Source organism: Epinephelus lanceolatus, chromosome 16 (genome assembly GCF_041903045.1).
Source record: "Epinephelus lanceolatus isolate andai-2023 chromosome 16, ASM4190304v1, whole genome shotgun sequence".
NCBI classification, from domain to species: domain Eukaryota; kingdom Metazoa; phylum Chordata; class Actinopteri; order Perciformes; family Serranidae; genus Epinephelus; species Epinephelus lanceolatus.
The window spans coordinates 27,432,029-27,457,954 of NC_135749.1; the positions used below are offsets into that span (position 1 = coordinate 27,432,029).

At 40.4% G+C, this 25,926-nt stretch overlaps 3 protein-coding genes across 5 annotated transcripts; all 3 read right to left on the reverse strand.

Annotated features, from left to right (window-relative positions):
- Positions 1-1,037: 1,037 nt before the first annotated feature.
- Positions 1,038-9,953, reverse strand: eva1bb (eva-1 homolog Bb (C. elegans)). Its single transcript, XM_033636586.2, has 3 exons — positions 9,513-9,953; positions 3,545-3,691; positions 1,038-3,274 (listed from the first exon to the last, which is right to left on the reverse strand). The coding sequence occupies exons 2-3, from the start codon at positions 3,609-3,611 to the stop codon at positions 2,841-2,843; spliced, it is 501 nt and encodes a 166-aa protein (XP_033492477.1). The 5' UTR covers positions 3,612-3,691; positions 9,513-9,953; the 3' UTR covers positions 1,038-2,840.
- Positions 9,954-14,088: 4,135 nt separating this feature from the next.
- Positions 14,089-16,883, reverse strand: lsm10 (LSM10, U7 small nuclear RNA associated). The gene is made up of 2 exons (XM_033636475.2): positions 16,761-16,883; positions 14,089-15,370 (listed from the first exon to the last, which is right to left on the reverse strand). The coding sequence occupies exon 2, from the start codon at positions 15,330-15,332 to the stop codon at positions 14,919-14,921; it is 414 nt and encodes a 137-aa protein (XP_033492366.1). The 5' UTR covers positions 15,333-15,370; positions 16,761-16,883; the 3' UTR covers positions 14,089-14,918.
- Positions 16,884-17,718: 835 nt separating this feature from the next.
- oscp1a (organic solute carrier partner 1a) lies at positions 17,719-25,450 on the reverse strand. Of its 3 annotated transcripts, XM_033637943.2 has the most exons (11): positions 25,173-25,450; positions 24,946-24,975; positions 22,187-22,341; positions 21,733-21,900; positions 21,493-21,573; positions 21,282-21,385; positions 19,407-19,535; positions 19,259-19,313; positions 18,736-18,881; positions 18,602-18,659; positions 17,719-18,008 (listed from the first exon to the last, which is right to left on the reverse strand). In XM_033637943.2, the coding sequence occupies exons 1-11, from the start codon at positions 25,282-25,284 to the stop codon at positions 17,883-17,885; spliced, it is 1,164 nt and encodes a 387-aa protein (XP_033493834.1). In that variant the 5' UTR covers positions 25,285-25,450; the 3' UTR covers positions 17,719-17,882. The 3 variants fall into 3 exon arrangements, with proteins under 3 accessions (XP_033493834.1, XP_033493836.1, XP_033493835.1); XM_033637945.2 differs by lacking the exon at positions 24,946-24,975 and having other exon boundaries at positions 18,736-18,904; positions 19,276-19,313; XM_033637944.2 differs by lacking the exon at positions 24,946-24,975.
- Positions 25,451-25,926: the final 476 nt, after the last annotated feature.

The window sequence follows — 25,926 nt, forward strand, 5'->3', positions numbered from 1 at the left end:
TATTGAGAGTTGTTTTCTCTATATCCATACAACAATCTTCATTCAGTGCCACTTAACGGACCCTGGACACAAGCTACTGCAGTTGTAACATAATGAGCCTTTTCATAGACGGAGGAGGAAAATTCAGCTGACAGAAACTCTCCTGAGACATCACATGGAGAAGCTCTGCATTGGTAATATCTACAGTAAGGCTGAGGTGAATGGCTCTTTCATAGTCCCTCAGACAGACGTGTCTTCAGCAGAGAGGGCTGCAGTGTTGTATGTGAAACTGGGAGGGAGGGAAGGGGGGTACTGGGAATTGTGGAGAGGGAAACAGGAAGTGTTGGGGTCAGAGACATAAGCCAGTGTAAAGGCTGGGAAAAAGACCAGAGGGTTTTCTGTGGGAAAGCTGACGTCTCTACTAAGATTAGCCCACCATGAAGCTGCCTCGGTGGGAGCAGTGACACCAAGGCTGCAACTGAACACTACCTTCCTTTTATATCAATACACACAGTATTTTCTTGAATGAAAAATTAAATTAGTTTTGTTTTTTTTTTGTCCATCACAATTTTCCAACGCACATTTTTCTGGACTATCTCTGTACTTTGCACGTTATTCTAATTTTATTTATGTGAACCATCCCCTAGAATATATTTTTGCACACACTGCCTTTCATTTTAAACAGGCTACATTAATCGGGTTACTCTAATTTAATTTGTTTTCCATATTTCTGTTTCTTGTCTATCAAAACACTAAAGCAAATTTCTTGACTGTGAAAACCTACTTGGTGACAAACTGGATTCAAAGTCTGATGATGCAGGCCAGAAAATAATGCAGAAAATGAATCAACAACCATTTTTTTGTAGTAATTTATCAAATAAAAGGTCTAACAATCATTGAGTCGAGTTATTAAAATATGAGGATTTCCTGCTTTGCTCTTTTATATTATTGCAAATTGAATATTTTTTGGATTTTTGGGCTGTTGGTCAGACAAATTGTGCAATTTTAAGAATTGAAAACCATCAGTTGATGAGTCAAAAACATGACTAGATCATTAATACAGTCTGAAACATAAACATATGCAATTTATTATCACATAAGACATAGAAATAAGCTAATATTCACATTTGAGAAGCTGAAACAGTTACTGTTCAGGGTAGGACTAATTCTTGGGTGGAGGGCGGGACAGGTTACTACCTGGAGTCTCCCAGTTAGCTATCAGTATCACAACAAGGAAAACATCACAAGTTGTCCTTTATCCACTTGAATGTACTTGTAGGTGGATTTATTAACCCTGTTGGCCAAAGCTAGGCTAGCAGTTTCTACCTGTTTCCAGTCTTTATGCTAAGCTAATTTAGCTAACTGTCTCTCAGCTCCAGCTAATGCTACATACTTAGCTTAAAAACATGAAACATGAACATGAAAAGTGATTTTCTCATCTAATTATTGCTAATAAATCAAATGAACATTGTTTGACACATAAATAACCACAGATGGACACCACTTCATCCAATGATAGACATGTTCTGTTGTTGACTCTGTGGTTACACTTTTAATTATTCACATTGCAAATATATGGTAAAACAGGTGAAGCCAAATATGCTGCATACAATATATTATATAGTTTTGTGTCACAAGCATGCTAAAACAAAATGTATGGGGGACTATTAAAGTAAAGAAAAAAAGTAATCATATAAATGAACACAAACACAATACATTTCACTGTGAAATAATATGATTAAAGTTTTTTTTAAACCAGCTCATTCACAGATTATGTTTTTGTTATCCTGCTGAGAGTTTATTGATGAAAATGAAAGTTATTCCACCAGTGTTGATTTAAAAAAGAAAAAAAAATCCCCCAGTCTCTTTTTTTATTTCATAAAGACAATGCAGGTTTTTCTTGATCAATAAAGATGTTAACTGAATTCTAAAAAATGTATTGGATTTGAAAATATGAATGTATTACATGTCTGTATCTATTTATATGATCACTTATTTCATAATGTCTTATTGACTTAGGAACTGTACCACAGTTATTAGGGGGGAGAGGGGCTCAGAAAACAGGGAAGGGTATTTTTGGTTTCGTCTTCTTTTCCTAAATTTGCATTTTTTTTAAAAACATATTTGCACTTTGCCATATGCAAAAGAAATACTTCACCTCCTATATTTTACTCATGCTGTGTTTCTGTGAATTTGTAAAGAAATTTTAATTTTTCTCACACGCCTCCTTGGTGGATGAAGAATGCAAAAACGCATAAAATTCTTGATGAATTGAAATCATTGGGGGTCAAGTATAACAACAGGAAAACTGTTGTTATCCCCCCTAACATACGACTGGATAAATGAGACTTGTAGTGTTGTACTGCAAGAGTTTTGTAACAGTTTGTAAGCAGATGTTATGATATAGTTTTGCTGTTGTAGACCACGGCCACTTATGACTTGAATTCTTAAAGATTTTTTTTCCATTTTTGGATTCTTTGTTCAGCGTGGAGGCGTGAGAAAAAACGATTTCTTTGCAAATTCAACGTTAGCATGGGATGAGTAAATGTTATACAAATAGTCATTTGAAGGGTGAAATATTCCTTTAATGTGGTCATTGGTTGTGCAGGTCAGAAGTTCTATTAAGATTTTAAGGGTTAAATTGGGGTACTGATTAAATTCCTTGAATAATTTAACACTGTAATTCAAGAGAAGGGCTTTGGTTTTGACAAAGTGAAATATAAGGTTCAATCCCTCTCACCACCCCAGTCACTTATTTTAATATCAAGCACTGTAGGTTATCATACAAATCAAAACATCTGTGTGTGTCCTGTCCTCTGCAGTTTGTGGGGTCGATCTTTAGGGCACAGTCAAAGTCTTTGTTAGTGGTAATGCACTCGTCCAATAGTCCCCGTCCCTGTGACCAGGATGTCGGGCTGTCCGTTCCTCCATATCTCCCTGACGATTCTTTCCCTCTCCTCCAGTCGTCGAGCCTTCTCCAGCTCCTCAGCTGACGCGAACACATTTACACTCCTCAGAGTCCCGTTGGACTGGCTGCTGTGATCACTCATGGGCCCTATTGTCACTTTGGGGATCTCTGCCTCCTCCCCATCTTCCTCTGCAATGCTCTCCTCATCCTCCTCGCCATCCTCCTCTTCCTCGCTGGACTCCTTTAGCTGTCTCCTCTCAGGGGAAGGGGGTGGTCTGCTGTGGCGGCGAGTCCTGCAGGCGATGCCGGCCACCAGGAGGCACAGTGCCATGAGGAGGCCCAGACAAACACCCATCATGAAGTAGAGGGCGAAGCTCTCTGGATTGGCTGTGAGGGCAGAGAAATGGATGAGTTCGACCTCAGCTACAGGAAGTACTAAGTACTAAGTACAGTTACTCAAATAGTGTACTTAAAGGGATACTTTGCCGATTTTCAACTAGCTTTGTATCTCACCAGTGTGGGTAGTATGTGTAAATGTACTAGAGCAAATTTCCCTCCATCTTACCAGCACCCAGATGTCCCTGCTCATTTGTCAGCAAAAATCAAGAGAGAGCCCCAGGCTGACAATCATGGTTGTTGACACACTGAGGTTTTTACCTTTGATGTGAGCGTAGGTCGCCATGCTGTTACTGAGCAGCTCCATGTCTCTCTTAACAGGCTCCATCCTGGTTCACTGTGGGTTCAAATATCTACCATCTCCAGGATTTTGTTTTACAAACGGAACCCCAACACCAATGGCAGATCCTGTCACAAAACAAACAAACAAACAATTAGTACATGCTTTAATGTTTCAGTCTGATATACATAAGATAGTGTCACTTTTAAACCCACTGGGGAAGTGTGAGCTCATTTAAAAGCCTGACAAAGTGTGTTCCCCTCCCATCATTCCTGTTATCTGGTGTCAGAGGTCAGCAGACAAGGACATTGTGTTCCTCATAAGTGTTTTACAGTCGGGCCTGTGATGAGGACAGCAACATGGGGCCCTCTCTGTCTAATAAGGATGTTTATATTTATGACATCAGTGCCTGAGGAGGCTCTTTTCCGGCTTTTTTTTTTTGTTGTTGTTCTTTTTTCCCACAGAAAAACTGACAGAACAAATTTCACATGTTCACTTGAAAACTCCAGCTAAAAAAAATGTCACTAGAGACCATCATGCGATGGGATCACTCCAGCTGCAATACAGCAAACCACAGCTTAAAATGGATGTGGGCCGGAGGCATAAAGCGGGGGGCCAGTGGCCTCTTTCCTATCTCCTACCCTCCTACTTCCAGTCTGCTTGTGCCGACCAAACCCATCTTTGAACTCTACCTTCAACTTGATCTCACCAACACACTTCTATGGCTGCATGACTGCATCTTGCATGGTTTAGACACCATTGTGTTGACAAAATCTGTCCACAGACAGACATATAAACATGTGGCAAAGTAGTCATAAGTTCCTCCGCTACAGTGGTAGTTTCCGCTACAGTAGCTGTCTCCAGGACCACATTTTGCCATGATGGCACACACACAGACTCATATGCTTTGGAATACTTTGCCAAGGTCAAGTATAAGAATGGGTGTGGTCCGAGCAAGGGCGCTACAAGTAAGGGGCAGGAATAAGGGAAAGGGCCATTGCTACCCACTACACGCTACACACTAAATCTAAGCAGGTTTTGGATAGTACGTGCCAAAATAAGTGGACTCATAAAATTCAATATGCCTGCTATAAAAAAGCCTGATTTTTGTGTGTGCTGTTGATGCGCCCTATTGTCCCACAATGCAATGCACTAAGGAGACAGACGAGCTTCTCACAGCTGCAAAAAATCAAAACTAAATGAAGATGGTGGTGAAACAGCTCTAGGGACATTTTTAGAATACAAAAAATAACAATTAAATCTTTGGGAACAAAAACATTTTGGTTTCAATTTGCGCGATTTTATTGACTGTGTCATTTCAAACTCACAGTGTGACTGATTTTCCAGTTGGTATAAAAACTGTGTAAAAAAAAAAAAGAAGCAAATGTCAATTTATTGTATACTACCTGCAAACAATGCTCGTGTTGATGTTTAGCAAGTATAATGTTTACCAAGTTCACCATCTTAGTTTAACGTGTTAGCATGATAATGTTTGCTCATTAGCACTGAACACAGAGGACAGCTGAGGATGATGGGGATGTCATGAGTTTTGCAGTTATTGGACAAAATAAATTTTTGGTTGCGTCAATGCCAAGTTCACACAACACGATTTTAGTCCTGATTTTCCATTCCCACACAGTTACTGGAGCTCCCCAGCAACCCCAGATCAGAGGCAAATCAGCACCGACTTGGCAATTACAAATTAGCACTTGAGCACAATGTGTGCTCAAAGATACAATTGCTGAAAGATACTCCCCAGATATCTTGCATGCTAAATATCTGGACCTGTTGGGGACTTTGTCAGCAAGCTACAGCCAATGAGAGCACAAGACATGGGCTAAGGACAAAAACAAGCTGAACTACATCGAGAGAAAATGATGGAGAGAGGGGAAGAGATGGTGGAAGGTGGACTATTGCACACAATGTTTCTGTCGATTATTAACCTATTAACTTTTTCAGTATGCTGCTTTCCCCACGTTTTGACCTCAAAGTTTTTTAGTAAGCACCCCTGGGTTGTAGGTCGATCTGCGCATCACATGACATACTCATCGGCGATTCCAGCTGGTGAAAGATCTTGTAGTGTGTGTGACTTCAAGACTCCCGACTACAACACAAGTTGAGAACCAAGAACAGTACAGCTATCTGACAACTTTGAAAGTCATGTAGTGTGAACTTATGTCAAAGAAAATAGGAAAGGAAACCATTTTTCCCCCGTTAAAGGTTTTTTTTTTTGGGAGTTTTTCCTTATCCGCTGTGAGGGTCCTAAGGTCAGAGGGATGTCGTATGATGTAAAGCCCTGTGAGGCAAACTGTGATTTGTGATATTGGGCTTTATAAATAAAATTGATTGATTGATTGATTGATTGAAATACAGGATCACTAAAGTCATCAGGATACATCCTCTGTTAGACATGTATGTCCGCACAAATTTTGTGCCAATCCAGACGTACACGTTGAGATATTTTTTGGGATAATTTAATCTGTTTACCTGCAGATGGTGCCACAGGAAAAGTCAGGGAAATTCAATATTCCTCTTCTGGTAAAAACAAGAACGTCTGAACCATATTTTGTGGTAATCCATCCAATAGCTGTTGAGATATTTCAGTCTGGACCACTGCCTTTCCTAAAGCCACGCTGCGAGCTAAAAATTCAACAGTAAAATGTCTTTCATGGTTACTCTAGATAACCCACAGACCTCACGGGAACTACTTTCTACCACAAAAATAGCCCCCAAAATGTATCTTTTGTAATTTGGGTGAACCAGTCCTTTGAGAGTAAGAGTCTGAGGGTTAGATCAGGTTAAAGTGGAGTCACAGACAGTCCCACAGTAACAGTAAAGCTTGATGTAAACATGATGACTGATATTTCCCACCCCCTCACATTCCCTGTCATTACAACAACAATGTGCGTGGGAGCTGAATGTTTTTCTTTCTGGTGCTTTTTTTCTCCAGGGAGCGCGAAATCATGCCCTGCTCCCATCGCTGCCATTTGGGGGGCTTGAGTCAGTCTCCCACCCTGATTTTTATCCTGGTGACTCTTGGCAGACCCCGTGCACTCTCAGGCGCTTTATTTTTATTTTTTCAAAGAGGGCAATTATAGTAGTGGTAGTTGCCATGGTGGCCGCTGACTCATGGGAACCGGTGGGTCTGAATCAACGTTGCTTTCTGTTCAGCATTTAATTCACAGACCGAAGAAGCATGACTCCATCTGCACCCACAATTTGCGGCCCCCAGACCTTAACAACATAAGTGGGCAATTTAGTTTCCGCTTCAGCTCACGTAAAGTCAAACAGTGTTTGTTTTAATTAAAGACTGGCCTTTACACTCTGTCCCTCTACATGCCCACTGATAGCACTGTTTATCAAACATAGCAGTTATGACACCACAGATTCTTATCAAGTTCTATTTCCTGTAATTTGAGCCTTGAAAGGAACAGGTCAACATTTCGGCATTTCGGGGATGCATTTGCTTTGTTATAGAGAGTTGGATAATTGATAGTACTCTCGTGTTTTTTAGGCTAAATATGAAGCTACAGCCAGTCACCAGTTAGCTTAGCTTTAGCATAAAGACTGGAAACAGGGGCAAACAGCTCACCTGGCTCCATCCAACAGTAACAAATCCACCTGCCACCACATATAAAGCTCCCTATTAAAGCTGGGATAGGCAGTTTTATTCTGGCTTCACTGGGCAAAAATCCCATAATAAACTTTGAGCATATTGTAATTTGACCGGTCTGAGAGAAAACTTGACTTCTGGACTTCCTCTTGGCTCTGTTTTCAGGCTTCAGAAAATCTACCTTTTTGTGGGTGGGTGTTCCTGTTGGCTGTTATACAAATGCAGATGCACGTGCACGTTCTTTTGTTAAAAGACTGATTCAATGCCGGAGTCCTGCAGAGAAAGTTGCTATTCCAGTATTGGGAACAAATGCTTACACTGCAAAGCAGACCAAAAAATGAAGACAGATCGGCCAAGTGTTTCAGAGATGACGGGAAAATGTTGCTAATAGTTTAGCCTTCTGCTAACAGGAGCAAAAGGCTCGTGGCTGCGACTTCAAGTGTACATTTATATAGTTAATGTCAGCTGGAGCCCTGAATCACAGTGTGTCCTTCACCTCTTTTCCCACTGCTACCGACCACCTCGCTGAGAGAAGGCAGCAGTTCCGGAGTCAGCAGCCTCAGCAAACCAAATTGAGCTGGCGAAAACCCCAGCTCCAGTAAACCGGACAACCCAAACTCCCCGTTGGATCAGCAAACTTTTTTTTGCTGCGGTTACACAGGTTTGACCCGGCGCTGCTGCTGGCCGCCAGCCTGCTGTGACGCCTGGTGTGTTGGCTGAATTTGAGCCGCTACAGCCGCTGACCTAACATCTGTCTCCAGAGCTGCTGCCAGCCCTCCTGCTGCTCACAGTGGCAGGGATCGAGGGCAGAGAGAACATCGGAGGCTGGCTAGCTAATTCTTGTCTTGCTGTGTGCAATTGTACAATGAAATAAGATCAAATAAATCAATGTATTGGCAACACTGGGTTACTGTATGAACCACATGCATCTGCCCGTGGTCGTCTAGTGGGAGGGGCTTAGGACAGAGAGGACAGTCGCAGAAGAAGGAAGTATTTTCAGATTTCCATATCTCTGCCTACTCCAGCTTCAACACGTTGTATCACATTTGTCTTAAATCGAAGTATACAATAATTTGCTGTTTTACAGGGGGGTTACGTACCATGCAGTTGCTCTTGACCAAGAACTAGTTTGGCACATAACCTCCCTAAAACTTCAAAATATTGTTTTTACACTTCAGTTTTTGTAAGGATTGAACAAACAAGATACAACATGCTAACTAATGAGCTTTAGAGGTGTTTTGTTATTGTTAGACAGAGCCAGGCAAGCTGTTTCCCCTTGTTTCCAGCCTTTGTGCTAAGTTATGCTAACTGGATGCAGGCTTTTTTAAAAATGGTATTGTAGTACAAATATTTTCTACTTGTTTCCAATATGAGTCACTTTGTTTTAATACAAAATCAAGTTTAATTCATGTTTTAAGCTTCTGAGACTTATTTCTGGGAACTTCTTGAAACCCCTTTTGGAAAACAGGTTGAAATTATCACACCGCCCTGGCAGATTTTCTTTCTCTTGTTTTAAGAAAAGATGATTTTTAGGACTCAGTTATAAACAGAAAGGATAAGAGCTCCACACAGCTTCATGACAGCCTAAGGCAACCGTTTGTGGTGAAGTTTCCCTCAAGCCGGGAGCACAATTCAAATACCAGGGGGAGACAAATGTCCATTTTATACAGCCGCAGTCTGGGGCAGACAGATTTAACACCTAACATTTCCAGACAAGTCCAATAACTTCTCCTCTTAACTATACACATGCAAAGCCCGGCAGCTGTAGCTGTTTATGTAACCCCATAAAATGCACTCCTGTTCAACCCTCCCACACTTCCTGCTCAGATAATCCCATTTAAGTCAAAAGATGAAACCTGAAACCATTGAAAATACGACTTGTTATTTTACAGTAGCCCACCAAATGTTTACTGTCTGAGACGGGGAGTTACAGTCAAAAAAACTTTCATTTAGTGCAGTAAAAACTGTAAAAAAGTGTCCTCAGTTAAGTATAAAAATCCATGAAACATTTTGGAATTTATATTCAAAGTGTTGATGATTTTTGGCACGTTGTAGCTTCTGCAGCTATAAAGGATTTTATGGTCTGTGGTTGTAAAGAACATGGTGCAGGCCCTACTAATAAACTAGTTTGTTGCCTTGTTTATTGCTTGACAACAGAGTAGTATATTTGGGAAGATCCTTTTATAATTGTCAAAATGTTAAAAAATCAGTGTCTGTGATAGTTTTCATAACATAAAGGCCCCTATTCTGTGCAATAATAGCTTGATTTACATGAAAATTAAATAAAATAGAAGAAAAAGAGTGAAAGATAAGCATCATCTTAAGTTATCACTCACCTTGGTCTTGGATGAGAGCTGCTCAGATTGACTGACAAAGTTTCCACTGAAAAAACAAAGACGTAAGATCCAAATTTGGACCTGGCTTGTCAGCCAGCACTTAAATATGATCCCATAATTTGGTCGGAGGAGCAGTGAGAGGTTGTTGGTCACTCAGTGTTCGTGACAGAAGAGTTGATGTAGCTGCTGGAGAGGGAGCAGCCCTCTACTATGATCCACTCCCTGTCATCCTTTAGAGGAGGAGGACCAACCAGAAACAGTCCTCCACATGTGTTGAGAAGGAGGTGTTTCCTCTTCCTGAGAGATAACCAAACCTCATGCATGAACTGCTGGCATCTGACTGCAAAATAAAAGCCTCCAAAGTCACTCACTACAGAGTTCTCACTTCTGTAGAAGTCATCTTTTACTGGAGTTACTCTGCCTCTGTGCAGATTTAAGCCACACTGCTGACCAGAGGGAGGTGATCTCTCCTCTGCTGGCCACAAACACACCACAGTGAGGTCTGTTCACTGTTAAGCCAAGAGGGTGGGACAGGAAATAGCTAGTCGGCTGCCATGGGCACAGGGCCGCAGTGCTGTCGGGGGTTCGTGGATTAATTGAGCTCTTTGTATTTTAATCTCAGCGTCGATGGAGGGGGATAAAAAGACCTCAGCAGTGATTTTTGTGTCTCTAATGAGTTTATTAAGTAAACAGTGGAGCCAGCAGGTGCTGCTGTGTGGTGGAGTCCAGAGGTGGAGAGTAACTAAATACATTTACTCCTGTACTGTAATCAAAGGAGCTCTTATACTATTTAGAGCATTAATGTGGCAGCAAACTGTTTGGTATGTAAAGATACAGTAGAGTAATGGCGTCCTGAGCAGAGAATGGAATCACGCTTCCTCTGTGTGTTGTTATCCAAGCTTCTTTGTGCTTTGATGTGGCATGCGGTGAGTCCTATGTGTGTATCCCACTGGCTTGGTCATGGTCACCACTCTGCACTGCGCTCTGGTGCCGTCATGGAAGCATAGCGCCCACTGTCCTGTTCCCCCCAGGTTAACACTGTTAACTCTGTCAACACAGCTGCTCTGGTAGGCTCTGTTCATGCTCTTAGCACCGTTAGCTGCTAACTGCCAGCTGCTGCCAACCTCCATGTTGAGAAGCATGTGCAGACTATCTCTGAATCATAGATATGCTTTGAATATCATAGAGCTCCATTAACTACATTGTTTTTTCATTTTATGGTTTCATACTTATACTCCACTGAACTCTGTGGTGGAAGTAGGACTCAGATCTTGAACATAAGTAAAAGTAGCAACAGAGTGCCCCAGGAATGGGTCCTAAACCCCCAAAATTAGTTAGCATTATTCCATTCCTGGTTCGCTCGTCTTAGAGCGCATTCACACCAGGATAGTCCCAAGGGACTCGGTTTGATTGGGCGGGGAATGCTGAAAAATTTCACACCTTCATTTGGTTCAGTTCACTTTCACACTACACTTTTTAAAGCAGACCAAACCGCCTGGACAACATCACGCAGTTACAACAGCTGCTCGTTTGGGGGCGGTATTGCCCGAAACGACGAGGAAGAAGAAAACCCTGCTCATCGATGGGCCAGAACCGAAGACAGAAATCCATCCCCTTCAGCCAGCTTGGTCACCACAAAAACAATAGAGCAACACCAAATTTATGCGGCCTTGGGGTTTCTGTTTTTACTTTGGTGTTCAAAATTAATTGTTCTTTTTCTTTTTTTTTTTTACCTCTGCTTCCCCCGTTTCGCGCTTTGTTTTTTTTTCTACCCAAAATGCACTGCGCTCTACGTCACCTCCTCTATTTGGTTCACTTCCTCTCTTTGGTTCACTGGATAGTCTGTTTGCATTTCCTACTGTAAGCGAACCGCACCAGGATTCGTTTAAAGCGGACCAAATAGCGCCAGTGTGAATGCATCCTTAAAGTCAATGGGTTTTTGTTAGATGCCTGAAATAAGGTCTGTCGTTAACACAAGCTAAACAGACTTTCACGTTTTCTTTTACGACATAAAATTCATCAGTAAATACCTCATTCAAATTTTAAAGCTTTTACTTTTCTTTGAAAAGGCGGTTGCTAACAAGTGGCTAAATGAGACTACAGAACGTCATCACGCCGGAGACGCCTTTACAACCCAGTTGTGGTGACTGTGTTAAGCTATGCAACCAACCACAGTGTTGTTCGTCATTAGCCTAACGTTAGCTTTTTACTTCTAAATCATAAAATTGAGTTAATTTGTGAGGATTATTTTGCTAAATAAAACATGTAAGTATAATACATTTTTATTTGCCAAGGAACTTATTTGCTGCAATAAACAAAAATCCAACGAAGCCAACTCCCACAGGTTTTTTGTAGGGGGAACCAGGGCGACACTAACTTCCATGTCAGCCTACAAAATTTTTTGTTGTTGTTGTTGATTATATTGCTGGGGAGAGGGACGATTGGAATACTTTGCTCAGCCTGCTGCCCCCGCAACCCGGCTTCAGATAAGCAGCTGAAAATGGATGGATGGATTATATTTTGTATTATTAATCTGAATCTGCTGTTAAATAGATGTAATGGAGAAAGTACAATATTTTTCTCTGAAATGTTGCATAGAAAATAACCACAAATACTCAAGTGAAGAACAAGTACCTAAGAAATTAACTTATGTACAGCACTTGAGTAATTTACTTGTCATGCTTTCAGTACTTGCTGATAATAAATACTTAAGTACTTTTACTTAAGTAAAGGGTCAGAGTACCTTTCTGACCACTGGTGGAGTCTGTGACACTGAACCAGTCCGTGTTATGTCTTGTAAAAGAATTGTTTATGCGGTTAAGCCTCTGTAAAGTGCTATTCTGAGTTGAGTGAGTGTTGATGTGGCGCTCAGTCGTGTTTTTAGCAAAGCAGTAAGCAGTCATTATGTGGGCTGCTGTCATTCAGACGCTCTCAATGTTGGTTTGGGGAGAAAAATATGTCCCTAAAAACACACTGAGGCTGCAGCCAAGACAATGACCCAACCGCTGTGGGACATTCCTGTGTGTATATTCCTTAATTTAAGCAGTGTTTCACTTTAAATGACACAGCTGCTGAATGCACTCCCGTCTATCTACAGTGCAGGGCTTATCTGCCCCAGCTGCCTCCGCCTGTGTTATATCTGGCCTGTCCTCTTCCTGACACTCTGTAGGAATAACATACCCCTTTGCAAATTCCTCAAATTCCCAATCGTATTTGTGTATCGAGAGAACACTGGGACGGCAGTTTCCAAGCGAAACACTCTCTTCCTTTCACCCTGTTCTGCTCATTTCCATCCTGCCCGGCTTGAATGTCACACCACCAATCACGGAAGAGAGTGACAGCTCACTGATGCATGCGGCAGAGATGTTTGTGAGGTGGAAGCTGTGGAAACATGCCTGCTTGTTTTTCCCTCCACCAGACTGGCATTGATCGTGACTAATGTTTTCCTGCATGTGGACAGTTATTAACTTTCTTCTTTGTGGTGCATGCCAGGATAACTAAAGAGCAAACCCAATGACACTATGGGCCACACCCACATGTACTCTTTACTGTAATATGTTGGATTTAACTTTAATTAGGTGGTTATGTGCTCGAACAGAGACATTTTTAGGTTGACAGTGAGTTAATGTTAAGCATCTTTATTCACAATACCTGTTTGTATGTCACACAACGGTTATTAAGCCTCAAACTTGAGTACCAAAACAGTAGTATTTCAGTCAGTATTTTGTTTTTGTGGTCAAATATAACAAGACATCAGAAGATGTCAGTGGGCTCTGGGAACTAAAAACGATCATGCTTTACAGTTTTGTGACATTCTGTTGGCAAAACATTAAAGAGGACCTACTATGCTCATTTTCAGGTTCATAATTGTATTTTAGGTTTCTACTAGAACATGTTTATATGCTTTAATGGTTAAAAACAGTTGATTTTCCTCATACTGCCTGTGTTGGAACACCTGTGTTCACCCTGTCTGCAACGCTCTGTTGTAGTGCCTGTCTCTTTAAGCCCCGCTTCTGAAAAGGCCCAGTCTGCTCTAATCAGTCAGTGTTTCCGCATACTCTGTATCTCTGTCTCTGAACCATCTTCAAAATCACCAGTGAAAGTTTCTAAACCCAACTGGACATGTTCCAGCAGGAATAAGATCTGTGGACATGTTTTCTGACTAGGGTTGGATAATGGTGCCCGTATTTTTAAGGGTTCTGACCGAATTGCGTTGATACTACCAGGTATCAATTCACGTTAAATGAATTGGTCCTCAATATAGGCACCCAAGAGTGCACCTGGGTGAAGACGGCAGGTTTAGACAGGAAGTGGAAGCACTGCAAAGCGGCCCGAAACAAGAAAGCTGTTCTGTGGCCAGCTTCTAGGCTTCTGAGCACTTTATGGAAGAGACAACAGAGCTCCATGGAGCTGCTGGGTTCAGAAAGGAAGCAGCAGTGCTGTGAGGTAGCCCGAAGCTGTCTGCAAATCTCAGTCAGCCTCCCGGCAACCCAAAACTAACTCTGTAGTGCCAATGATTTCAGTCTGTCTGGTCTGTTTTCTTTCCTTTTTCATTTTAGAAATAGCAAAGCACCACTGCCATTTGTGATTGTGTTTATTTATCAGCTGTGTCTGAACAGAGTGAGAGAGACAAGCAGACACAAGCAGACATACACACACACACACACACACACACGCACAAGCAAGCAGACAGATTGACAGTTCAAAATTGATATCTTTGTCATTAAAGAAAGAGTACTGAAAAAAGGTTTCAGTACATTAAAAAGGTCCCTGACATTAGCATGTAACTTCCTGTAGCAGTGTAGGCTGTGTACTGTAAACACTTGGAGTAATGTGTGTGGAGAAGATGACCATATAAAGAAATCTGGCGCAAGATGCGTCATACTGTAGCCAGAGTAAAAAAAAAAAAAAAACAAGAAGTTGGACACAGAGTATTCAGAACGGACTGAAGGCTGAGGTTTTTGCTCACAGTGATTACTTCTATTTACGTTTCTGTCAGTATTTGAACGTTGGTCATCTGACACGAACATCATTCAATGTAACACTATATATAAGACACAAAATAAGGTAAAGCATAATAGGTCCCCTTACATAATCTGCAGTTTAATTAATAATGAAAATAACTGTCAACGGCAACCCCAAAACAAAATCCAGTATCGGTCAGGCTATACTGCCAAACTTCAACTTGTGACCCGTCATCACAGTTTGTGGCCGTAGTGTGCACATGAGTTGTGAGCAGTTCTGCAGCAGGCCAGAGGAAATTAAAATGTCATTTGTGACCCTTCAGGTTGTAAACTGCGGATCTAGTGTGCTGCTTCTTGGTTGCCTCCAAGTATTTTTGGGCTGGTCTTGCACAAGCAGTAACCAACTGAGTTTCATATCCTTCTACGACAGAGAAAACAAGTTTTATTTTGTTTTCTTGAACTCTTTTCTGCCTCCTCCATGACTGGCAAAGTTGCGGACTCTGTGGATCTTGGCCAGCTGGCTCTCAATGGTCTTCATTATGTCCATGTGGTCTGGGATGTGGACGTAGCGGACATTTCTGCCTGTGATAAACATGTCCTGCAGCTGGGTGAGCTTACCCCGTCTGTCTCGGTACAGCACATCCTCCAGACGTATGTTCATGAAGGCGTCCACGCTGACTACGCGGCCCCGCGCTGTGCTCTCGTTCCTCAGGTCCACTGTGGTCACCTCTCCCTGCAGACCCTGCAGCAGGACCACCATGCTGTTCTCTGCAATTGTGCGCTCCCGGATGGAATTAAAGACCTCAGCTACAGGCGCTGGGCCCGATGACGGGGAATCAGTCCCCTCTGACTCCATTGACACTGATGAAGAGGATCTCCAGAGGTCAGGGGTACCTGAACACAGGCATAAGATCAACTGTGATACAATTCATTAGCAAAACTGTAAATTATTTATTGAGTTATCTGTTTTATTGATGTTTGTGTACAGTATGCTATCGTGTCTATGTTTAACGCTGCAGTCACTGTAAAAGCCTCCATTACCTTGCTATACTAAAAAACTAGGGCTGCACAATTAATTGAAATAGTACCATAATCAAATATGGTCAAGTGTAATCATATTTGCAGGAGCTGCACTTTTTTTATGAAAGTTAAATGTGTCACAATATATGAAGCACTGTGGTGCTGCAGAGATGCCTCAGCCAACAAATTATATTCAAGACATAAGGGAACACGCTTGTTTGGTACAGACCCCAGCAAATTTCACATCATTATCATTCATTCATTCATCTTCTAACCGCTTCATCCTCTTGAGGGTCGCGGGGGGGCTGGAGCCTATCCCAGCTGACATCGGGCAAGAGGCAGGGTACACCCTGGACAGGTCGCCAGACTATCACAGGGCTGACACATAGAGACAAACAACCATTCACGCTCACATTCACACCTACGGCCAATTTAGAGTTATCAATTAACCTAATCCCCAATCTGCATGTCTTTGGACTGTGGGAGGAAGCTGGAGTGCCCGGAGAGAACCCACGCTGACACGGGGAGAACATGCAAACTCCGCACAGAAGGGCTCCCCCACCCGGGATCGAATCGGCAACCCTCTTGCTGTGAGGCGACAGTGCTAACCACCACACCACCGTGCCGCCCCACACAATTATCATTTTCATATATTTTTTTCAGTTGTTAGATCAGGTGAGAGCCAGGCGGTGCAGTCGGTGGAAAGCAACTGCGGCCGCCTCGCTCTCGCGGCTTTATCGCCGTCCACTTTTGTAATACGTCAGAGCAAGTCGGGATGAAGTCGGACACAAAACTAACCAGCATGCATTGTTCGCCGATCGCCGGTGATCGAATCTGCGCAGGACTGGCTCATCTCGAACGAACCTATTGATAGTGCTGTCTTTCCACACGTACTACAGATTTAAGCACACCTGCATTTAATAAAGCACTAATTAAGAGTCGAGAGTCACTGTGGGAGCTCAGTACATAAAGGTAAGATATTATTAATCCGAGAAATGACATATCTCTCGACAAAAATAAAACGTGTTAATATAAATATATGACATAAGTATTTCTAAGTGCACTAAAGGAGGTTACAGGAAGTTTCCAAGCAGAAACGGGGCAGGAATTGGCATCTCTTTGAACGCAGAGACAGAAACCTGGCAAAGTAAGCAAGCAAGTCAAATTAGCTAACTGTTTTAGCAACGATTCAAATAAGAAAGCTAGAAGCTCTACACAGCGCATAAGATATATCTTACTCTCAGACAGTGTGTGTTACATTCACCTGGATGAGTTAAATCCTTATTTCATGTGAAAACACAGCGCTCAATCGCTGTAAGTGGAGACGAACAGTTCAAATATGTCAACAAGTCGGTTTTCCCGCAACAAGTCCCAAACAGGAAGAGCAGCAGAGCAGCGTGATGACGTTCACTTTGCGTCACAGATATGCGTCAACACGGAACAACACCGCCCTCTGCAGGCAGAAACACACCAGTGCACGAGGGCTTCTTCCTAAATGTATAAATGTGCAGATGCTGTGGATGCAAAATAAGACCATATATTGTCATTAAATATTAATTATACGTCCCAATATATTTTTTGTAAATTTAATTAACAGAAAAAGGCCTCACCAAGTTAAAAAAAAAAATCTCTTTTACAGTAGAGTCCTGGCCAAGATAGCAGCTGCGCATAAATCATAGAGGTTACATATCATATAATTCGTTATGTATTAGAAAAGTTAAGGATCATAATTATGTAAAATTAATAAACAACAATAAATGTACAATGTCCAATAAGATTCCAAAAAATTAACAAATTCAAAGGTTCAGTGCACTTATAAATTTGTCATGCAATACATTTACACACACAGTAGGTCGTTTAATATATTGAATGTTATATATGGAAGTTATTTATAATGCAAAACAATGTATTTTGGGCAATCCTTTGGGAAATTTAATAGGTTATGCATGAATTACATTTGCCCAAATTTCCAGATCCTAAGGCAGTTTTGGTCGTTAAGTTAAAAAACATAATCACCTTAAAAAAACAAGCAAACAAAATCAGAATAAATGCTTTATTAAAAACATATAATTATTATATAGAAAATACATCATAAAATATAGCAGGTCTTACAATCTGCACTGCATTCATGTGGTACTTTCCCACGTGTTGGTAATTTAAAACATAGTTAGATACAATAGTTTTTTAGGTGCTACAGTATGAGTTATTAGATATGTATTTTATTCTCTGATGTATTTTAATGTTAAACAACCTGCTGTCAGCAACTGCATATTTTACAGGTTAAACAGGAGATCACCGTGCTAGATAATTTTGATAATGTAATTTTAAGATTAAGAGTTAGGTGGTTAATTTGAAACAGTAAATGAAACTCATTGACACAACAGGGTCAAAGGTCATCCATCATGGCCAGCAGGTCGTCTCCTTTGCTGCTGCTGCTGGGATTTTCAGGCTGCTCCTCTCCTTCTGCAAATTCTCCGGCAATTCGAGCCAGCTCAGTCGCAGCCTGTTCATCCTGGATCAAACAAAACATGACGACTCTTCACATATTTATAATTAAGATTAAAGAAAAAAATAAAAGTGATGTGGCCGATATACTATACTGTTTCATTTTAACCTTATACTGTATCTTATATCACATACTATAGCCTGCTACTATACTATACTGTTTTCTAACATATACTATATTATATTTCTATATTTATACAGACACAAACAAGTATCATTACTTAATTGTTTATTTGGTTTGGTGTATGCTCTTAACATATACTATTTGCTTACTTTGCTGCTATTAATCACATCACTGTCACTTTTGACCTGTAATTTCTGCCTTTAATTGCTCTTATATAGTATTTATTTTTTCCTTTTTTTTAATCTTAGTTTTGTATACCTCATATTTGTATTTATTTTTATTTTTTACTTATCTTCATGCAGATTAATTTCTATCAGCCTACAATATATGTCAACCTAATAAGGTGTGTTTACCTTCTTTGCTACCTCAGTAACTGGTGTTTTAAACATGCTCCAAGTTTTCTCTCAGGTTTACAAGTTGTGTACAAACAGTTTTTAAGTAAAAGCTAAAAAGCATTCTATAGTACATCACCCTACCTGCATTGCTTGAATATTTATCACTCCAAACATGGACTGCTCAGCACCTGAAGCCACCCTGTTAACAAAACAAAAAAAGTATTATTTGTTGGAATTTGTGTAAATTTATTAGCAAAGAAAAGAGAAGTACTCACGCCTCCTCCTCCTCTTGGTCTGTAGTGAACAGGTTGATCCTAAAGCCACTCTCAGTTTTTGGCCTGTTCTCTGCCTTCATGCTGCCCATCAGACGAGCCAGCAGGTTCAGCTCCTCTTTGGCCAGCAGGTTGGGAGTGTCACCTGTCTGCAGCAGGTTGGTAGAGGCGCACAGGAGGATTATACAGGGATAGAAAAATGGTCTCAATCCTGGAGTATACTGTATGCGATACATAATATGAGATGATGATGATCATGGAACTGTGCAGTGATGGACAAAGTATTCAGATCCTTAACTTCAGTAAAATTAGCAATACCACATTGTAAAAAACAACAACCCTCAATTACAAGTAAAAGCGTTGCATTCAAAATCATATTTAAGTAAAAGTACACAAGATTATACAAAATATACTTATGGTAGGCTATATAAAAAGTTGAGGAGTGAAAAATCCAATGAGGACGATCCTACTTTTGACTGAGCCTGGTGACGTCCCAATGAGAAATGCTTTAACACTTCATTATTACCTTGACAGAGGGAGTCTTGGATGTATGTGTCTCCTCTGGATGGTTCACGGTGTACCTTTTAATTCATGAAACACAAAACACATTTTCTAATTTATTCTATTATCCGTCTAAGATATAGTATATGTGGGGTAGTGCCATGCATACGCACATGTTTATGCCCAGTCTGAGGACTCTGTCTCCATGCAGTTCGAAGCATCCCTTTCTGATGGGGCTGGTGTAACTTCCTCCTGTGGGGAACTCACGTCGTCTCACTTCTCTGCCCTTACTGTCAAACGTCCTGTGGAAACAGGAAGCACTTGATTCAGATATTTCTTTAAGGCATTCAGAGGAAATCTGAGACTAAACACAAACACAAAAAAATTCAAATTAAGACATGCCAGCTTGTCAGAGGAGCCTTTGCAGTTGCATCAGAGACCTATAAACAGCTGCATGTGTTGCCACGTATGGAGGCCAAGTGCTAAATATACTGGGGGTAATGATGTGCAACAACAAGCCTAGAAAAAGTGATTGATGTGTAAAGGTGATTTATATTTAGTTGTGAAACAATAAAACCTCTCATCAGTACTGTGCAAATTATATTGTTGGCTAGTTGCTAGCTCGTAAATTGACATGTAGGGTAGTGGACAATGTGAAAAGGACAGATTCATTAGAAATTTAATAAGGATCTATTATCCCACTAAAGAAGCACAGAGATGAACAGTCAGTTTTGCTGTGCAAAAAGGATTTAGACCTATAGCTTTCCTAGCTAGCCTCTGCGTGCTAGTAACTCTCGAAGAGGAATTCTTAATCAGTTTTTCTGAGAAGCTGAAAAATGTAGGACAGTTCTGCCAATTTTCTAAGCTAAAGAGGTATCTATACTTTTTTGAATGTTTTATTAAAGTAGCATAAACACAGTCACAGTGACAGGCTTGTTTAAGCAAAATGAAATAAGCAAATTGTTAGCATGCTAATGTACTTTCTGCAAGTACTATGTTTACCATCCAGAGTTTAGCGTGTTAGCATGCTGACATTTGCTAACTGGCACCAACCACAAAGTACAGTTGATAGTCTCTACATTTACAGGTATAGAGAGGTGCAGGAATGAGTCCTAAACACCATGAATGAGTCAGCATTTTAGCACTCCTGGTTCCCTGGTCTCAAAGTCAGTGTCTTTTTTTTTTAAAGGGTTTTTGGTTTGATGACATCAAGAGATATCCCACTCGTGAGCTTTGAAGCTTTTACATGTCTTAAAAAAGCTTGTTGCTAATAAGTGGCTACAGGATCTCATCACGCCAAACATGTACAGCCTTGTTGTGGTGGCGACGTTGAAGTCATGCAACTGTGATGTAGTTCTTTTTAGCCTAATGTGAGGTTTGGCTTGTGGTGATTGCATTTACGCTTCAAAAACCATGGAATTCTAATTTGTGAAGATCATCTTACTGAGCAAAATGTTTATCATACATCTTTCTGCAATAATTCAAAATACAATGGGAAAATACCATTGGATTTTGGTTAAGGGAAGCAGGATGATGCCAATGATGCTTTAGTTTCGGCCAACATATAAATGTCCTCCCTGCTGCACTCTATTATAAACCAAACTGACCAAAACTAAAGTATTGGACAAATGTTGCTAAATGAAATGTAGGAATCTCCAAAGTGATTACAATTCATCCTAAAGGGTACATGAATGTCGGCACCATTTTTTTCTAATCCATGTGGAAATATTTAACTGGTTAGTGAATACTTCGTGGTGGTGCTTGATGAAAAGTTGGACAATCACCAAAGTCATAAGTCATTAGTCATTTATCCTCTGGGGACCTTGAATGTCTGCACCAAATTTCATGGCAACCCAGCTGATATGTGTCACGGAATTTTAGCAGTTGTTGAATGCTTGCTGAGTAGATGTTAGCTAGAAAAGGACTACAGGACTACAGATCATGTCACGTTATCCGACAGCACTCTATATGTCATCATTTACATGTAAAAAAAGCTCAACGAATTTTTGATTATTAGAGCACATTCAGTATGTTCGTCAGCTGCCTACCTAATAAGCCCTGGAACATCCACCCCATGTGGCACTGGGCCTGATGTTGACAGGACAAAACGTCCATTGGGATTCTGGGCTTGATTTTTGAGGAAAAGTGACACCTATGAGGGAATAATAATTTTTAATAAATGCTGATTGATATTAAACAGCTATAATATCTTCATCTCACTTGATTGGAGGGATGAGGAAAAAAAAGCAGAGAACTCACACGAACATGCAGGTCTTGAAAAAATATGAGCAGTGTTTGCCTGAGAAGCTGGAATTCACCTTCTGGTAGAGATGAGTACACCTAGAGTATGTCAAGAAGAACATAAACAGGTCACAAAAGATGATGAAACAGACACCTGGATTCCAGACAGTATGTAATGTACAGACTGTACAACCATCCTGAGGTAATAAACGGTAACGCAACATGGTAATTAAAGGTTGATAACAGCTCTCAATATACCTCAATGATCTTCCTATGTGTCTCATCCACTTGGTTCACGAGCACAGGAGTGTCTTTCACAAATTCCCTTACGGTGTCTATGTGATTGTAAGTGATGAGCAGCAAGTCTTTAGGCCGAGGGCAGAGGAAGACCTGATATTTGAGTGCCATGACCATCAGCTCATAAAGCTACAGGAGAAAAAAAGAGAGGAGCTATAAACTTTATGGAAATCTAGGTATACCTTTTTACTTCCTAATTATAATGTCCCTACATCTTCCATCTTTCTTGACCTAAGACACAAAATTGAGCACTTGAGAGTAAACTTAGTAAATTCTTGAAAACCTAAAATAAGACACTGTCAAATATTTGGCATGGATTGAAAGATCTTGGTCGTAGATATGTTAACACTATCGATGCAACTTTAAAAGGAAAATAAATAGGATCACATTAAATAATTTTAACTTCAGTACATACCCTGTCCATGCTGGCTGGGTTCAACCTCATGATGGAGGCGTGCGCTATCCGAGTTAGCACTGTTTTCATTGTCCTGTGAGAATACAGCTGCTGAGGTTTGAGAAGTTCATCCATAAAGTCTTTACTAAACAGTGTCCCAACAATGTCATTCATAACTGTGAGAGGAAAGAGACAAAAACAGATGCCTTAAATTTGCATTTGAAAATTTTACGTCATGGAATGAAATGGCAAAGAAGAGCTTGTTTTGACATTGATGCAACTCTATTGTGTTGTTTCTACAGCTGCTGTAGCCTACTGCTTTACGAAAGCAAAGAATGAATACAGAAACCCTGACCAAAAAATATTTGAAATTTTACACACACACACACACACACACACACACACACACACACAGTTTTATGAACAAAATGAGTTCTATCACTTCTCTGTGATTTGTAAGAAAGTAAACTTTATTTCGCATTTATATTACTACATAAAGTAGTTAGCATTTGCTGCCTTCAAATAGGGTCATGCTTACCATGTTTATGAGAAGAATCTATATAAACTCCCACCTCGTGGTTTTTGCAATGTTGTCAGTGTACATTTCCTGAAACCTCTGAGTTTACGAGATGTGATGTGTTTATTGATGTTTTCAGAAAAGGTGGAGGCCATGGAAATTACTTTTTAGTGGATGGTAAGAGGAAAATGTTGACGTTACCAAGGCCTCATCTTTTTCCTTTGTCATTATGCCTTTGCATTTCCCACATTACATGACCAGCTAGCGAGCTTGCTAAATTATTAGCCTTGGTGGCTCCTAGACGCCAATAGTAGCGTGGTGTAGCAGTTCTCACTACTAAACCAATGAAATACTAAGGATATTGTATTTACCAGGGCCCTAGGAAGTGTGCTGTGATATGAAACTAATTTTCATAGCAGCCAAACAGTGGAATTACAACTCCCAGGTCTGTCACATGATGCCACTGGGCCCAAAAAACTTTAGACTTACATTGGGAAAGAGAAGCGCTGTAAATCAATGGATACATTTTTTTGAGTGTCACAACTCCACGCAATGATTCGTTCTACTATCTGCTCTGAGGCTATTAAGTATACAATAACATTTGTAAAGTCTAGCAGAGCAACATGATTAAATCATTTTAGTCCCATTCAGTTTCACGGAACGCTTAACCAGATGTAGCCATCGCGGCCAGTGGAAGTCTCTAGTGCACCTGCTCTATGGGCCCAATAGACATTTAAGTCCCACCCCTACTGAAGGGGAAAACAGCTCTGTTGACTTTGTATTGTGTGAAGGTCTCTTCTCGTCATTTACTTCTGTTAGCAAACATCACAAAAATGCCTAAAACCTGCTTTGTGGTGGGATGTGCTACCAACATGGTGAAGAATCCATAATAAGCTGCTGAACTGAAAAACTGAGCAATAAAATGTGAGGCATTGTTAGATTAAATGACGATCTTAACTAGTGATTCTAATAAATATTTGTAAATATCAAAGTATGTCAATTCTGGCCAATCAGTGGGATCATTTTTTCAAGATAAGCAAGGTAAGGAGAAGTGACACAGAGATAGAGCGACAATACTGAGTTTGTCAATGTAACTTTTCCTCTCTGGTAGACATAAGGTGTTAAAATAATCCTTTGACTTGCTGAAATTTAATGTTTTTAGTTATCTAGGGTTTCAGCTCTTGTTTTCTTAATGTAAGCTGATTTTTCCCTCCAGTAAACATGCAGAAGCAGTGCCAATCATCTGGGTAATTCTATACCGCAGACATAGACCGTTTTTTTGGCTTCATGCGCCACTAAGCAGTGTTCACAGGAATGAAGAGGGTCTGCTGTTTCCAGGTCTCTTAATACATCCATGGTGTACATGGCTTCCCATAACATAACCACAAGTTTACAAGTTCCATTTGAATGCATCACCAAACCACACGTATTGCACTGGTGTCAAAAGATAAAATGGCAGCTACAGCTACTATGCTAAGCTAATTGCCGTTAGCAGAAATTTAGCTTAATTACCCCATCAAGATTGAATTAGCTAATGACTCATAGTCATTATGTGGAATAAAAACGCTAAGTTATGAACATGTTGGGAATTGAAATGTTTTTTTCATACAGGACAAATTAGAGAAAAATCAGTATCTCTATTTAGTTTTAGCTTTTGCTAGCCGTGGCTTGTTAGCTAACACTTGATAAAGTTCTCCAGTTAGCTAGTAGTTAGTCTCTTTATGACAACTTCACATGCTGTTTTCATAAAAATATTTACACGGTACAAACATTTTTATATGGTAAAATGTCATAAAGTCAGATTCCTGACTTTACTAACCAATGTGTAGCTACTGTGTTTGGACTATTGAGGGCAGCATATTCTACAGACTACTGTATCTCACAATGGACCTCAATTTATTGTAATAATAGTAGACACTACAGAGCAGAGGTGGAGGGTGACTGCATAAAGAACTGTACTGAAGTACAATTTTGAGGTAGTTGTACTTGAGTATTTCTGCTACTTTATAGCCTACCAATTATAATCCATTATTATGCATTATTCTGAAATAGGCTGTTCTGTAAAATATTTAGCCTACTTTTGCTTTTGGCTTTTTAAGTAAGCCTATGTTTTGATGCTAATACATTTGTAAGTAAAATTTTAAATGCATGACTTTAACTTGTAACAGAGTATCTCTGCACAAGTAAAAGATCTGAGCACTTCTACCACCACTGCTACAGGGGCACAAGGAGCTGACTAATCAATGAAATATAACATGGATACCTCTTTTTCTGTCATTTTCTGACCACACTCCTGCATGCGTTTTCCCCAAGTAAGAAAAGAAAGGAAATAGACTTGTCATTTTGGGTTGTTTTGCATGAGAAATATGAGATGCACATGTGTAGCTCACATTCTGCCATCTGACATCTACAGCTTGTCAGGATGGGGAATGACTGGAGGCTAAACACGTACACACCTACCAAGCCTGTTGGTTCTCTAGCTACCTCTACCTTTCTCTGAATTGTCCTCAGACGTGTTGAGAGCTTGCAGGCGTTGGTCCAGTATGTAAAGCATTTCTCCACCAAGATTAATGAAAACCAGGGGGAGAGTTCTCACAGACATCTTGCAAAGACAAAGACAGGATTAATTCCTAGGACAAAGCTGGTGCAGAAGCAGGCGTCAGAAGCAATTTAGCTCCTTCAGATCAAAAGCACTCTTGTCATTGGAAATTCATTATCTGATTGTTTCCGTTGTGAATTGCCACGGGTAACAAATTGTCCATGTTAAGTCTTATCTGATCATGCTCCTGCAGATAACCTGTGGCACTAAGATGCAACAGGTGGTGAGGAAGAGGATCAGCAGAAGCCAGGCACAAGCTTATTGGGCAGGATAAGGATGACGTGATGCAGCATAACCAACCACAGAAAGTAATTGTCTTTGTACATGTTGAATATCTGGGAAAAGACAATTAAACCTACTTCATATCACAAGAATTTGTACTTTATAGTCCTGTTGGAAATAATTTACAGTATGATACAGATATGAAACTAAGATCTAAAAAACCAATAATGACATTTATATTACATTTTATTCAACATTACATGGGCAAATGAGGTAGCCTGAACGAACATCTTAAATTTCTCATTCCAAAACCATAAATAGTATTTTGCTCCTGTAGCATCCTCTACTCTTCTGTGAAAATTTTCTTTAAGAGTTTGCTCTCTTTTCTATAATATCATTGTATGGCTTTAGCGTTAAAGGAAT